General features: G+C 29.8%; 1 protein-coding gene and 1 long non-coding RNA gene across 4 annotated transcripts in view; one reads left to right on the top strand and one right to left on the bottom strand.

The window, feature by feature from the left end:
• The window catches only part of sff (sugar-free frosting), a 100,251-nt gene extending 87,635 nt beyond the window's left edge, over window positions 1-12,616 (bottom strand). For all 3 annotated transcript variants that reach the window (XM_040714792.2, XM_040714793.2, XM_071889079.1), the window contains exon 1: window positions 11,753-12,616. In XM_040714792.2, coding sequence (XP_040570726.1) covers window positions 11,753-11,852 — 100 coding nt within the window. In that variant the 5' untranslated portion in view covers window positions 11,853-12,616. The remainder of the gene's footprint in view (window positions 1-11,752) is intronic.
• Window positions 5-13,929, top strand: LOC139905628 (uncharacterized). Its single transcript, XR_011780552.1, has 3 exons — window positions 5-80; window positions 13,632-13,731; window positions 13,825-13,929. It is a non-coding gene; the product is annotated as an uncharacterized lncRNA (long non-coding RNA).
• Window positions 13,930-17,806: the final 3,877 nt, after the last annotated feature.

The following is a 17,806-nucleotide window of genomic DNA, read 5'->3' as shown; positions in this document are numbered from 1 at the left end:
GCCCAATAAACAATTTCTTAATATGTATGTGTTTTTCTAGCGTCTTGTTATTTGCCTTAAAGATGCTTGGAAATGAAAGGGTATGTATGTAGCACTCTTAAAATTAATTAAAGTTAGGGAATTTTTCTCTTGATCTTCAAAAATCCTTTTATGTGTAATATTTATATATGCCTGATGTAGATTTTATGACTTGAGCTTCAAAAAGTAGGATGAAATTATCAGAGATAAGAATTTTGTAAAGACATTACTAAAATGACAAAATGTCTCTCTCTCTCAATGGAAAAAGTTAATTAATTAGTAGAAAAATATAAAAAAACTCTCTATATTCATTTCAGAATATAGAAAGGAAGAATGGGTCAATTTTGAAAGCCTTTTCTCTTTTATTACACTTTTCATATATGTATATTTGAACTCCAATAAAACCATCTGGGACCAAGAATTAAAAATAAAGCACAACCAGTAAAGAGTAACATGTACAAATCCATTATTAAAGTTTCATACATATATGTTATGTACATACATTTTGCTCACGTAGAACAAATTCCTTTTAAATTACAACAAAGTAGCAAACGAGATATTTTTGATTGTAATATGAATATTAGAACTTTTTTGTGTTCATATTTATTCCCCCATCACAAAGATTTAGATTGTACATAAGCAAATCGGACCATTTTTGATAGTAACATTTAAATAAAATTCATCAAGAACAATATTTACATAGTATCAGGAGTGTTTAATAATAATAGATTATAATATCAACAATTATGTCTCAAAATGTCCTCCTTCTACAACCACCATGACCTATGATGGAGTGTAGACGGATATGGTTAAAGTAGGACCCGGTGTTTATGGGTAGAAATGACGTACTCATTAGTTTTTATTTGGAACAGGAATTGATTCCTATTATTATTATTATTATTCTTTGATACTTTGAAAGGTAGAAGTAAATCCCGTCATTGGTCCTCTCTCTTCAAAGTGGGAATGAAATGTCTGGGATGAATTTAATATTAGATTCAAGAAAAAGAAAAAAACCTAGGCTTTATTTCTTTTATAAAGATACAAACAGTGTCACGAAATTATGATGAGGTATGCCATACAATCATATTTAAAAAAGGTGTCAAATGGACCCAGTTGGTATTTTTATGGTTAATTTAAAAAGAAAAAAGGATATTTCCCTCTAAATTAGCCAATAATGTTACTTATTTTTGCTCAACAACTAGTATTATATTTTACTATATTACATATCCTGTTTATCATTGATGGAACAGAGGAAACAGCAAATTATTGAGCATATCTTAAACACCTTAAACTATACCAAACAAGCTCTATCATAAAGCAAATCCCAAATATTTAACATCGAATACAATTTTTAACTCATAGCATCATATTTGGGACGATACATAAGGCAAAACAATTGTTTGAGGGGCTTTAAGCTTTGTCAAAGTCAGTTTTTCGATTTTTATTAATTTGAACCAATCTAGTCTTAGGACTTGCTCTTAACCTTTGGCTCTTGAGATTTTTCATAAATATTGACAATTTATGAACCCGAGGTACAAGATATATTCAGAACTTGGCTCATATTTTGCGAAAAATATTAATTTTTTCATTTTAATGCAATATAAAACGAATATATTATATTTTTACATAGTTATATAAATTATTCTATAACCGGTTTTTTTATCACTGAACATATTAAAAATATGACTGGACGAGGGATCAATTCTAACTTTATGAAGGATGACGAGTGGACTGAATTGGATGGTCCGGATTGGACTGAATTGGATGGTCCGGATTGGACTGTGTTCCAGTCCAATCCAGTCCTATCCTTTTAGGACCTAAATAAGGACCGATTAAACACTGATAATCTCGAAGGCTTTTTTTTTTTTTTTGGGGGTTGATTATGGATGATCCACCATTAATAGGGCGATAAATTCTACTACTGAATAAAAATATTGGGGCTCAGGCCTTTATAGATTATTATTATTATGAAAAATTTCTTATAAGAAAATAAATTCCTTTATAAATCCAATTATAGATAAAATAAAGAGAATCGATAATAAAATTGCTTTCTAAATCATTTGACGAAAAAAAACTCTATTTTAAAAAGAGAAAGAAAAGAAAATTGAGTCATAGATGGATGTCGCAAGATATGAGTTTCCCTTCTTTTCTACTACTCGTAATTAAATTAGTATTTGTAACCATGGCCAAATTATAGAAATAACTTAGAGTATTAATAAGAACATTTAAAAAAGTATACTTCCTTTAAATATAAACAAAAATTTCTACTTGCATAGAAATGAAATTGTTCTTTTAAATTGTACAAAATCTACTTGATTTAATTTGCTAATCAATCACTCAATATGCATGCCTTTTTAACAACCAAATTAAAAAGGGATACTCAATGTCGAAAAAGTACGATAACTGTCTTTCACTCTGAGATCTTTGTTGTATAGAAATCTCTCAATCCTTTCTCAGCGGAAAGAAAGCTGACAAATATGATCCATAATTTGGTATAAATATACCTAGATATTTGTTGATAAAAATAGACATAAACTTATATGGGGTACAAAATTGGCTAATATTTGGGACTCTACCTGGACTTGAACGATAAGGACTTTTTCCTTACCTCTGATAAAATCAATGAGGAAAAAAAACCCCAACTTTCCCCAGTTATTTGACGAACCCATCAAGTGACAAACAAAAGAAGATCCATAATATATTATGAATATATATATATATATAAGTTTAAAAAGAGCCAAATGGAGACTTTGGATTAGTTTGATATGAAAGAATATCTATATATCTATGTACGTACTTATGTCGAAAAAGAAAGGCTTTTAGATGAACGTGACATGAATATCCTTTAAAGAGATGTAGATATAAATGATCATACAATAAAGATCTATAAGCCTATGGAACCGCTCAAGGATCCTTACAAAAGATTGGACAACAATCAAGAATCCCTCAAGTTATTCAAGTGTCTTAACAACAAAGTTTTAACGAAAAGGAGATTAATCCTAGAATAGAATCTTCTAAAAAAAAATACATTACTAGAAAACAGTACATTAACATTAAAACATAAAAGCTGATCCATAAATATTTTTACATATGTGGGTCGTAAACACAAATAAGCTTGGATGATTTTTCTCAAAATTAAATCTGGATTAGATTTTTATTCTACGACGAATTATCGTCAATTCCTATGAAATAATGGTTTTTATTCACCCTTTAGGTGTGTGTCACAAATTCCAGTGAATGTGATTGTCATAACTGTCAATAATGACAAATAGACAGATTAAATTTGCAAGGTAATTTTCTTAAATCAAATAATGGTTGTAAAGTATGGATAAAAATCTGAAACATCGTAACTCATCCCATAAATTTGAAGAATGATACTATGTCTCACTCAAATATGTCGATTAAATATTGGGATGTATTGATAAATAGGATTTTTCTTATTTTTGTTCTAGATTGTTTTTATGTTGACGCACCAAATATATAAGTATCTACGTTATCTAAAAAACAACAAGAAAAAACAATAGTATACTAACAAATAGTAAAAAAAGTAAAATAAAAATTTGTTATTTCAACAAAATATAGTTATAAAGGCTGTTATTGGTAAATTACGTTACGTCCTCATATCAGTTGGAAGTAGTTATGCACAGCTATGAAATTAATGGTTGGTAATTTTTCAGAGGGCCTTACCAATAAGACCTAATTCGAATTCAACCAAGCAACGATCAAAACTCTGATAAGAGGAAAATAAGCAGAATAATCGTCTGCTGATAAAAAAATAGCTCTTAGTAAATTTTTAGTTAGATGAGGGCAGATATGAAAATATCTGCATAATTCAACAACGACAACAAAAAAGTCCCATATTTAAATCGATCGCTGGCAACAAAATATATAGTAAATTTTATGTGTTGCTCTCCTCATTTACCTATATAACATAGTCTTGTTCAATGTACTGGCATACTATTGTCGTACGGGGTGGGTGCACATTTAAGTACTTAATATATATTGAAACCCATCAAAAACATTATTGTCCAAACTTTTGAGCTAGGCGTTTACCTTGAACTAAGATTTTTGTGCTTGCCTTTTTAAATGCTACTGAATTGCTTCGAACGAAATGTTTTTTTTAAATAGAAAAAGTATCAAAATATCGATACCAATTTTAATACCGGAACCAGAACATTGCTATTCTTCCAACACTACTACTTACCATAAGTGCATAAATATGGATTTTACAAACCTTCAATGGTTTTTTAAGAGCCCTTAACTCATTTGAACTATACATATAACATTCATATATATAGAAATATCAAATCCAATTTATAGCAGTCATTGGAACTCTGCCAAAAATAATTTTTATATATCACAAAAGCAAGATCATCATTGGAAATGTGAAAAATAGATCTTCTTGGTGAGCGATGAGAACTCTAAAATAATGTCAGTTGGCATGTTGTATTAATATATGAATGTTAAAATTGCTGATCGTCAAAATCCCGCCCGAGTGAATGTCATACAAAATATGGCCACTCTGAGAGACGACATATCTGCTAATAATGTTTGAATTTTAATTAATAAAATGCATATTATTTTGCAGAATAGCATCATATATTTTTATAAAAAATATCGCTTGCCGGGATTTCAGCAATTTCTATGTAATGTACATACATGTATTTTAACTGTTTAACTTAGTTCTTATACAAGGAAAAATGAGGAAAAAACTTGATACTTTGTTATTTCGTAGTGATATTATACTTTTTATAGCATCACTTCGTGTCACAGACTGAGAATAGCTCTTTTGTCAGATTTTTAACCATTATCTAAATATACCTGATTTTATTCACTTTAAAACTATTTGAACGAATATATCTTTTAAATCAATCATTTGCTTTCTAAAACAACAAATGACAAAATATATCAATAAAAATTGGTTCGTTGTTGATACATAAAAATATCAATTTTGTTTGTTTCTCTGTTCTTTTTTTTGCCATTATCACAAACAAACAATTTTATAGTAGAATAATTGCAGAAAAGAAGAAAAGTAGAGGAAAAGTGTCTCTTTTTGATTCTATTTTTGTACAAACCTATCTTTGATAGAATATGACTAGAGTTATTTAAATTATGACCTGACATTATGCTACGGTAACTTCCACAATTTGAAGAATATTGGGAAGGAGAGTAGCTTGGCTTTAATTATATTTTATTAGATAAGCTGCAGAAGCAGCTCTGAGATTAAGAAAATAAAGACAATCCCGCTCTGTATTTAGACAGGAATTACTCTGATATTGATCCTCAGTTCTACTCTGAGTCCAACTAGGACTTACAATTGTAAATCCCTAAGAAATCTTCAATATTACTCTCAATCATTCATGAGCACACACATGACTACATTATACTTATATTTTCTCTCTTCTAGAATGAAATAATAATTATAATAGGTTTGGAAAGGATTGTTTTTTTTTAAGGTTTTGTCCTCCTTCTAGATCCAATTAAATACAGCTTTAGATTCCACATGGATTAAAATCTTGTTGAGGAAAAAAACTCAACCATTATAATGCCCCAAAAATATAGTATATCCGAGGAATTACATATCAGCTGATGGAGATAGTGCTCGTTGCCTTCCACTTGAATCGCTTATTAAAATAAACAGAAATACCATGTATACTTGCGTTATTGACTATTTGTGATTCAAAACCGCTGTATTTATGAATTAGTATAATAGTTCTACGTTTGCCGGAACATAAACATATTGTCCCAAAACTTTACAGGACTACCTCCAGTTTTTGCCCAAATTTGTCTTTTTATTTATGAAAGTTTAGGTTCTTAGTGAATGGAAAATATTTTTTGGCTAATATGATTGAATTTTTATAATAGATAGGAATAATTTACTTATTAACAACATAATTTTAACCCTCTGTTAGCAAACTGGGATATTGTACACCCCAAGATTTATAAAAAATAATTGTTATTCTTTTGAATCTACATTTTATCAACAATACTTTTCAGTATGCTCCTGAAACATTAAATCTGATTATAATCAATACTTTATTTATCTTAAATATGCCTTGCTTCATATTAATTCGTATATTTAGCAATTTTTAATCGATCTTTATTGAATATAATTAACTGTATTGCTTAAAAGTCGTTCATATGTTTTTTTTTATTATTTCTTAGATTATTCTTTCTTTTAATATGAAGACTGAGGTGTATTATAGTAGCTACAAAAATGTAAGATTGTAACTATTATCTTATGTAAAACACGCAACTTCATCTGAAACTGATGGTTAATTATTTGATTCCCGAAATTTCCATAAATAAATGATTTTTTATAGACATTTTTATCAAAGATAAAAATGTATTTTTTTAACTAATAGAATAACAAATTAAATCTTTTTTAAACCCCCAAATAAAGATTTATTTTTTCTTAATACTTAATATTCATATAAATATTTTTAGTATTTTTATTGATATTTATGTGTGGAAAATAGATGTAACATTTCAAAAAATGTTACATAATTTAGATGAATTATTATAATTGTTAAACTGTTAATTATGTAATTAAATACGTTTTATTTTTGGGGGTTTCTTTCATATTACGTACACTGATCGCGTAAGAAAATATATTGACGAACGTTGGGTTAAAAAAATACGCTTAGCGGGATTTCGACCCTTTTCTTTTCTTTACATTATTTAACGATTGAAATCAACAAAAGGAGCAAAATTCGATAAGATAATCTCAATTTGAATCCTGTACCGACAAAATATTTCATGATTCAATTTTACATATAACTTTTGTTTGTTTTTTCAAGAGAAAAAAGTTATCCCTGCACAAAAAATGATTTTCAAAATATATAAAAGAAACCCTAGGTTATTGAAATTCAATTTTATATTATAAATATATGTATATGTAGGAGTATATATTATGCCAATAACATTATGTTACAAATGAATATTGAAATATCTATAAAAATTTATCAAATTTATCTTCATCTTCAAAAACAGCCTGACAACTATTGAGTAGTGTCTCATAGAAACTTAATTTATGTTTTTTTTAAAAGAAAATGTATAAACAATTTTTCTTTATTTCTTAGTTTTTTGAGGCAGAAGAAATGTCATAAATTTATAAATAATTTGTGTACTTATGAAAAAATATTATTTCAAAAGAGGTTCAATACTTTTTTGGCGCATTTTATTTCATTTTCAAAAAAAAAAAAATACCCATTATATTTGTAAAAAAATGCAACATACATTATCTTGACTTTAAATTAAATACATTGTTTGGCAGAGTAGAACGACATTGCACCGTTTGCAGATGTTGGGTTTTCTTTTACAATCCGGATATAAGTACAAATTTTTCTTATTCGTATTTGTTATGATTTAAAAATAATTTTTTGTCTCATACCACAAAAGTCATTAATCAAAGTAATGTCGTCATCAAAATTTCACAATTTCCAAGTGATTGATGATCCATCCTTTATCTATCAAAAGTATATATGACTCAAGTTATTGTCATTTATTTTTTGATCCATTGATTCTTTTCAAGAGATTTAAATACATTAGATTTTTGGATGGAGGGAAATTAGAAAGCTCTTTGTTTTTACTAAATCAAAGCTTTATCAAAGTACTTTTATTTTTTAATAAGATTGAAGCCATTCAAGTTACAAGCTGCACATATTTTTAATTTACCATTTGAGGTCTTCAGTTAGTTAGATTGGTTATCTTATTACGTATAAAAATAAAATGGTATGAGTTGAGAGTTCTTTTGTTAGTTATGTTGTAGGAGTTAATGTCCTTCGAATTAAGCTCCTTTGATATGCAAAAATAATAAAATAAATTCTTTAAAAAACATTTAATTTTGTGGAAAAAAACCTTTGGATAGGAATGAAGGAAATTTGAATAATATATAGTAGAAACCAAGAACCTTCAACCCTGATCATATGCAGAGTTTGATGGAAAATGGCAAGACCCTGATATAAAAAAATAAACAAAATTGGGATCAAACAAGACCAATGGTCATAAATAAACATATAAGTGTATTGTTGATGGTTGTAGAATGCGGATTAATACGTTGATAGTTATGATTTCGATTCTGAAATCGACTTCTCTCGGGGTTCCAATGTATTACATGGTTTTTTGAAAACTATAATTATGTCAAATTTATTATTTATTTGTTGTCGCACACTGTATATAGGTATATATACATTAAAACTATATTGTGTATTGTTTGTTGTACTTTTAAGAATGTAAAAATAGTTTTTGTTGTCCAAAATGATAAATAGGTACAATGGTGTTTCTTGCCTGGCATAAATACACTATGGAAGTAGATATATTTAATAATATTATGGTGGATATTTGGTATTGAAAACAAAATTCAAGTAATAAATATTTTGAAACATAACATTTGAAAAGTATATGCACAGAATCTAGTATATTTTGCAACATCCTCAGGAATAAAATACTCAGAATGTGAGGCAAATTAGAGCAATAGGTATTGTATATATATTGTTGAAAAAAATATATCGGATCTACAATACTTTAATTCATACTGTATCTCGATTCAACTCTATAATTTTAAAAGAGCAACATGCAAAAATAGTTTTTATACAATAATTTACAGATTTTCAATACAAAACACGTTCATGTAAAATCTTTTTTTCATACAAAGAAAGTTTATTTTCTTGATGAGATGAATTAACTGTAAAATTAAAAAAAAAAATCCTACAATAGCAAGCTCCGTACTTTTGTCATAACGATACAATCTAATATATGTATGCAAGCCATACAAATTTTTATTATGTGAAGCATTATTTCATTCAAATCATCAGATTAAAACTGAAGCCATTGATGAACATTGGCATGATTATTTATCCTTTTTTGAGCTTTTACCCTTTCCTTCAGAGCATAATTACAATATACATAGAAAATAGGCGTTGTTCGATATTGGTAGCTTTCACTTTTTCTCCTCCCCCCCTCTTCAACGTTTTGTCTTCTTTCTCTCTTGTATACATACATATAATAAAAGCTCTCTTTTTCCCTACTTATAAAAATATATATTTTTTTCGTCTACTTCCCCCCTTGTTTCGTGAAGAAATAACAACCAACCCTATGAGGGAGGAAAAAGGAAGGGTGATTAACAAACAAACACACAAATAAACAAACAGACATTCAACCATAATATACAAAAGCATATCTACTCCACAAACCTCGATAATTCTTCTCCCCCTTTTACTTATTTGGAAAAAAAAGAATAGGTATATGGTACACGTCAAAACAGAAACAAGCTTGAACGTTGTTTTTTTTTACATGATAGAGTCTTGATTATATGCATTTGTAATTTTGAACTCATAATTCTCGTCAATTTCTATCAACAAGGATTATTTTGATTCTTTCTTTTTGGGGCGACAATGCAAATTCCACTTGATGTAGCAAAAAATCATCAACACAAATATATAAATAAAATATAAATTGAAATTTTTTATTAGAAATACTATATCGGTCTCACCTACAGTCCTATAAATCAAATCAAGATTTTAAACTATAGTCTCACTATTCTTGAGTATCTCACTTCAACTCAGAAATTGGAATATAAAGCATATTTTTAAGCGAAATATGTCCCTTTTATATATGACACTTATGATAATTTAAAAAATAAGTCAACATTTTTGTTCCTGCTTTGATTTTTGCTTAAGATTATTTTTGAGCTAATTCACTAGAACTTTTTTTCATAAAACCACTTCATTTAACGAATAATTAAATCTTTGTAACGATATATTTTGTATAAATTATGTGACACTATTAGTTTTGGCATCGCATATTTTTAACACCAGTTGAAACATTCACAATATGATATACTTATATGCAGCTGTTATTGCAAAACAAATATAATGATGGCAGCCCTCAGATCTACTACCCACCCCTAGTATAAAAATGTATAATTATAATTGTTGTTGTCAACACAAGTCAACAAAAAGAAAAAAAAAAGAAAAGAAGATGAATTAAGGATTTTATCAAATGTCATTCAGGGATTACTTGTATTTACGTTTGTTAATATATAAATTGAACGCAAATAATAATGGATATATATTAATCAATTGTTAAGTTTTTCTAGGTATCTTTTGATGTCATGTTCGTACTGTGAGTTTCTCCTGTAGGGTGAGGATCCTTAATTATTGATCTTTACACATGTGTATCTACTCCTATTTATAACTCCACGTATTATTCTTATACTTAATGAATTGACATAGTCTTTTGTTTTTATGAAGATAAATTACCTTCTTTTAAAAAATGGAAAATAAAATGGAAAGCAAATAGTTTTCATTAAATTTTATTAACGAGACAAAAGGTACTTCACTTGTCTCTCTCTCTCTATGAAATTGAAAAAAAAAAAAAAAAAAGAGAGCCACGTTGCAACTGAATCCCCAATGATTGCAATCGCTTGCATTTTCTAGCTAGACCCTTTTTGTTTAGACTTGGAAACCTACAAGGTGATTTTTATATAAGACGCTATCATTATTATTTAATTCCTGATGTGTGAACATCCTTTTAGTTATCATTGGTCTCATAAGCTTCTGACCTCGACGTGAAGATCGAAAAAAACTCGCAAATAAAGCTATTCACATCTATTTAGCATCTGTTGAAAGTTACTCAATTAAGTTTCAGCCATTTTGAAAGTGCTGTTGTTATGTAAGAGTCGTTTGAGTCGGTTTATGTGAGTGTTTTTGTGGAAAAATAGTCTCCTTGTAGCTCTAGACACTTCTCCCAGGGATGCTCCTACCTATTTGCCCATTCCGTCTGCAACTTTACTGGGAGAAGTGTGTAGAGTTACAAGAAGACTTATTTAAAATATAAATTCAAAAAAATCACAAAAATGTCAACATCAACTCACTCAAACGACTGCTACATAACAAATGCGCATCCATAAGGTCACACTTTGGTGAATAACTGCTATTAAATATTACATAGATATGACTAGCTTGTATTTACTAGTACTGCCATCATCTTCATGCTGAGGTTGGAAACTTTTCAGACCACCCTCAAATACGAAACCAGATTGAACATTTGCGTGTTCCCATAAAAGATGGAGAGTAATCTTGAGGATTGGTTGCAGAAGTATAAGTACTTGTTGGAGGACTCAGAGTAGAATTGAGGATGGACATCGAAGTATTTATTGTCTGTGTCCTTGTTTATTTCTACCTCCCTGCATCACAGTTTCTTGCAGCTAATCTAATGTAACGTCACGAGAGCTAAGCGATGATTTTCTGCTTTTGTTTTACCATGTGCAATATGCTACCAATTAGCACCAATACTTCACAATGTATGTTGACAATATAAGACATTTTGCATTGTTGGTTTGTTTTTCAGATAAAAAGTTATTCTATAATTTAAAAAAAAAAATCCACAAAACTGATTTTTCCCTACATTTTTCAATAGTAGAATATCGTAGATCACACCAAAAGACGTCCAACCTTTTTATCTAAAAAACAAACTAACAATGCAAAATGGCTAATATTGTCAACATACATTGTGTTTATATGTCAAAAACAAACAAACAATGTAAACGTTGCGGACATGTGAACAAACATAATAGAAAAATAAATTTGAGAATTGAATTCTAAATTAGAAAATAATGGTTTCTTTTTTATCTGATCTCTTACATAGATCCTTTAAATCCTCGTGGCTCCATCTATATGCATCCCACAAGGAAGCCATATAAATTATAAATTAAAGTGATTTATTTTCTTACCAGTTTGTCCTTTCCCAAGGGTTTTTTCAAGACGATAAGGCCCCACATACTGATGAGCCTCATGGGACCCAGAGGACGGGGCTGTGTTTTCCTTTGACATCTTCTGTCTCCCCGAAATCTTAAGATTTGATGGTGCTTGTAAATTTGTAGTTAAGGTATTTATTATATTGAGCTGAGTTTATCCGTCACGGACACACGTACAATGGTCACGCACACACTCACAAACACATGAATCCGTGAAGGAAAGAAAATCACATCAAGACGGGGCACACACTTGCAACTCCTGTCAAGCCGATTTTTTCTCGCTATGACTCCTAATATGAGTATTAGTGGGTTGATTCTGCCAAATATTTTATTTTATAAGCCTTCTTTTTGACAAATATTCGAAGAGATTTACATTATTTGAAGAAGTGTAATGGAATGTAGTGTTTTATAAGGTAGACTGGTCAGAGGTAGGGATGTCCATGGGTGAGAGGCGATGGAAGATCCATGATGATGATGGCTACGATTACAACGAATACTAAAAAGGTTTTATGATTCTATGACCGTGTTGCAAAAAACAATAGGGCTCTGTCCATTCTCAAACAACAATTCAAACTGGGCGGTTGCTCCTTGAATCCAGCTGATTTACTCCTCTTTTTTACGGCCTCCTCAAGAAGGGCAATATCTGTTATTCCTTCTTCTTCTGCTATACTTCTTAATTTTCTCTTCTCCACAGTTTCTTCTTCTTCTTCAAGTCAACGGAAATGGGAGCGCCATCTTACACAATGAAAGAATATTTTTTTTTCAAATTTACTACATACAGCTACTACCACGATCTAGGAGGCAATTTACTCTTGACTGTCCCTCATTCCTTCCCTTTCTAAGAAATGTAGGAAAAATCAATAACGAAAGGGACTTTCTTCCTCTTCAAAAGTAAAAGAGAGGGAGATAAACAGAGAGAGTGAGAGAAGGAAGGAAAGAGAGTACTCGAAAAATGTCTTGGAGAACGTTGTACGTAAAGGAAAGCAGTATTTCGAAAGCCCTCAACTGCCTTTAAAAGCCTTACATACATATTTTATTATATCCTTTTTCTTTCCGCCTAAATCCATGACAAAATAGAAAGAAAAATATAAAAGAAGGGAAAATAATAATTAATTTCCTGATCCCTTACAACTCAACAGCCATATTTTGTATGTTCAATATATACATCAATGCATCCTTATGAATATAATGTTGTACGTTGTTTAAATATATTTTTTCGGATGGTTTAAATTATTTGAAAAGATCTGCTAGAATGTGTCTGTAATCATAAATAAGAATTAACTGAGTCTTGAAACTAATGACGTCATATGAAAATAAGTATTTACGTCAATAATAAAGTTATTGGTGGAGTTGAGTGGTGGGATTTTGAAAGAATGTTCCGTTTTGAAAAAAAATATTGAGCTCTATTTTAATAGTTTTTATTTATTTTAATATTTTCCCTCGGATCAATAATTACTCTATATTGTTTTGCATTATTTAATCTTCTTAATTATACAACAATTTTATATTATATCTATTCTAATCGAATATTTTTAATGAGTTATCTCTTGGTTAGTTGAACAATCCAATGATATTATAAAGTAAGAACTTCATTTCAGATAAGCTGGTTAAGAACTTAATCATACAAGTTTCAATATGTATTATTTCCTATAATACAAATTCATCTTTTGCTATCTTTGAGAAGCTATATCGGCTTCACAAATGTATTAACTTTTATTAAATATCCATTTAAATTAAACTACACATCCTATTCAATAATAACATGTCCAGTTTTTGTGAAATTTCTTTGAAAAATGTGGTATAACTTAAACTAACAAGAATATCCTTTTCTTTCTTCTGTAACAAAATTAACTAGAAAATTGTACATCAACTTCTCTCCTTTGTTACGGACACCCCTGAAAGAAGTTATGTGATTTAAAAAATGTCTTGTTTGGTGGAGAAAAAATGGCACGGAAGTAAGTTTCGTGAATGTAAAATCTAATTTATCATACCCAAAATTTGAAGTAGCATTTAATTACGATTTTATCTCTGTTATCTTTAATTAATAGGTTGCATTACGCAACCAAACGACAACTTTAAAAAAACAAGAAAAAAAACAACAACAGTTCTCTCTTTATTCCATGTTGTTTCTTAGTGTAAAAATATCGTAGCAACAACAAAAAAAGGAACGCGTGTGCGATCTCCTTCGCCTAGGTGTCAGTACTGAGAAATCTGCAGAGACTGTTGGCATCTCCATCCAGACTACCTACAACAACCAGAAGTTAATTAAGTATGGGAATGGTATATACTAACCCATACAGTCAAGAAGAATCAATCCTTATATGGCTGACTTCTAGCAGCCTCCATCTGGCCCTCTCCCAGCCCAGACCTCAACCTCCTGGAATTTGCAATTTGAGGCGCCTCGGAGAAGTGTGTAACACATCGTTTAATAAAATCCAAGGCAAAAAAGGAAGACTCAATATTTTAGCAAAATTAAACTTGATTTATCAACATAGTCTCCTTCAAGTAGGATACAACTGTTCTAACGATCCACTAAATTCTCCAAATCTTTTTTATAGATAGATAGACTTGCTTTAAATGACTGCTTCATCCGAGTAAAATCTCTTTCCGCATGTCTTTCTTTTAAGGTTAGCAAACAACCAGTCATCGCTGGAGGCCAAATCTGGACTATATGATGGGTGGGGAAGCAATTCAATGCATAACTCGTGCAATTTTGCCATTGTCCTCTTCAACAACGATATATAATATTCTCTGTTGATGGTTTTACCTTTTTGGCTGATAATCGATGAATATTATTCCACACGAATCCCAAAAATCGATGCCATGACCTTACCAGCCGACTGCTGCGTTTTTGGTCACTTCAATCTACTCGCACAGGTTTGTTTCCATTCAGCGGACTGACAATTGGACTTAGTGACATACCAACGCAAGAAATCTTGTTTATTGCAACGAAACAGCTCCGAGTTCTCGACACGTTGCAGTTTTTAGTCGGTTGTGAGCAAACATTGAGAATACCTTGTTCATACACAATTTTTCATTCAAAATAGTAGACATACTTCCATTTGATATATTTAGCATGTCCGCTATCTTGTGCACATTCATTGTACAATCAGAAAAAAACCATTTTGTCAACTTTTGATATGTTTTTGGGAGCAACTACAGAATTTGGGTGACCGGATCATTCAGCAACATATTCTCTGTCTGGGTAACTGAGTCAACCAACAAAGTATAAATCATCTCTATGAATGAGTCAAGTAGTCAAGAAATCCTCAAACTGTTTGGTCATAGGGGATATACTCGTACGCTGTTTTGTTATTGTGTATGTGAGTATCTTAAATCTTTACTTTATATTAAATAACATTCTTAGAGTTGTATTGTTTTGCGTCAAGATGGAACCACACCCTGTCGCTTCGTTTCCAAATAACATAAGTAAAAAAGGATTATGCACTGTATTCGAATAAGATGTTAGTTAAGTCTTATTAAGTTGTTTTTAAAGCCATTTGATGAAGTTGTATAAATATTTATAAGAAATGTGTTTAATATATATATCAATTTGAGCGTCCAAGATGGTCTAACTCTTAATTATGATAGAATTAGTTACTTCAGTGAAAATGCTCTATTAACTGAAAATATTTTATACGCAATGTAAAGCGTCACTGTAAAAAGTAAAAGAATATTCTCATTTTTACAAATATTCATTCAAGAGATTTTATGTAAAATCCAATTATATCTAAATTTGAAAAAAATATCATTATGTACAATTAAGTTACAAATATAATACTTTGAACCCATCAAAGTTGAACAACAAAGATTATGTTTTGCCTCTGTTTCTTTATTAGTCGACAGGATTACGCAAAAAGTGTTACGCTACTTTTGTTATTTTCAAAACAATGGATCCAAAAAAAAATTCTTGTTTTAATTTTACACTGCAACTTGATGAAAAAATAACTGTTTAAGCTAAGCAATGACCTAAAAAGTGTTAAAAGGACAATGGATACATAAAATGAAAAAAAAAAGAAATAATTATTTAAAAAAAGCCAATTTTGAAAGTAAGAAAAAAACATTTTTTCTCTGTTAAGCCCAGAACTTTTTAGCCCATTTGTTATATGGTCATAGATCGACCATAATTTTGGAACAAATTAATATAAATAACTTAATTTGATTTTAGGTGGAGGTTTTGTGCTCTACCGAGTGTCCATTCTTGTATCAATTCACTTCTCTCTTTGGTGTCCTTTAAGGCATTTTTTTTCTTTTTTGAAAATCCCGTTTTTTCACTATAATTTCGATTCAAAGAGATATTTTGAAATGAAATAATTAAATAGGTGAAAATTCAAGTAATTAAAAGTTTACAAGCAGGAGGAAAATTAAGCGAAATTTAAATATGTTTAGTATCCAATGTTTTTCATTAGTATTTATTTATTAGATGCTATTGACTTTTCTATATATTTAATTTCTGAAATTTTTCTGACTCTAAAATATTCATTACTTCTGACAATCTGTCAAATAACTTATTTAATTATATTTAATTTGTACGTAAAGACTTCAAAGTCCAACCCTACTACAATTGAAATTTAGCAATCATATTCGGTTTTTATGGCTTAAATAACGATCATAAATGTGGGTTTTAGCTCGTGAGCGTTCCAAGACCTGGATATTGTTGTATAGTGTAATTGTATAATATTAATTTGGAAAAACCCTTTTTCATTATGTTACAACTAATTTTTTATGTAAATAAAATACACACAATGGGTTAATCTGTCTATGGTAACTATAAATTAATTGACATCCGCAAAAAAAAATTATATAATACAAAATATAAACTGCTATTAATTCAATCCTTCGCTTATTTTCTTTCAGATGGAAAAAAAAAAAATATATGTATGGTTTGATTGTATAACTTTAATTAATCACGATAGGATGGCTTTTTTGTTGGAAAAATAAACTTTTGTTAATTTCGAGGAAGCCATAAATTTAAAAAGATACTTCTTCTGAGTAAATAAAAAAAATCGCATAAAAAAATATTTTGTTTATATTATTTTCTGATCCAAAATAAAATGTATATACAAGGGTGGCCAGAAAAGTTTCCCACCTCAATTTGAAGATGAAAACACTTTTAAATAAAAGCTATTCACATGTATCCAGCATCAATTGGGAGTTATTCAACAAAGTTTCCGCCATTTTGGACATACAGTTGTAACAGTGGTTCGGGTGTGTTGATGTTAGTGTTTTTGTGAAAAAAGACAAAATCGAGCATCACTCTGTTTGGGCCGCTTAGGTGCACTAAATCCGAGTTTAGGCCCCAATTAATTACTATAAATGGAATTTGGATAGATTATAATACGCTCAAGACAAAAATACAGTCAACATTTCAAAAGGTAAGCTCTTGTGGATAAAAAATATACAAAAATAATTTGGCCCAAAATGGCACTGGGACGTCTATCTATATCTCATGAACAACTCTAAATTAAGTCTTGATATTTTTCAAACTTATTTTAATTATGAGTATGAGATTGTGTGCCAAAAATCAGCTAAGTCTGGGAAGGTCAGGTAACATTTTTTTTTTTTTGTCGATTTGACATGGAATGACACTAGAGCTAAGTGACAATTAGTTTAATTTCGAAAAAATTATGTCAAATCCTTTTTGGCAATATTTACGTTCGACTGCAAACCTTGATTCTCACTACTCCAACGCATTTTTGCAATAGACTGAATTTTCAAAAAAAACCTGAAGAATATAGCATATAGAATGACACCATTCCTACCCGCTTCTACGTATACACCCTGATTGACACGCATATTTAAAAAAATAAGTTATATCGCCGTATATATAGTATATTATGTCGGAAAAAGAAATTTCGGATCTCTCTCCTCTTTTTTTTGAAACTAAGTATAGCTTTTTCATTATTGATCACATCGGAGCATAAGATGTAGGTGTGATTGAATACCATAATCTTTTTTCGTACATTATTGCGCTTGGATATTTCACTCGTGAATGATCGTGCATCGAGTTTGGAGGTCTCAAAGGCAAAA

This window comes from Lepeophtheirus salmonis, chromosome 6 (assembly GCF_016086655.4).
Source record: "Lepeophtheirus salmonis chromosome 6, UVic_Lsal_1.4, whole genome shotgun sequence".
Lineage (NCBI taxonomy): Eukaryota > Metazoa > Arthropoda > Copepoda > Siphonostomatoida > Caligidae > Lepeophtheirus > Lepeophtheirus salmonis.
This window is presented reverse-complemented; position numbering and strand designations above follow the sequence as displayed.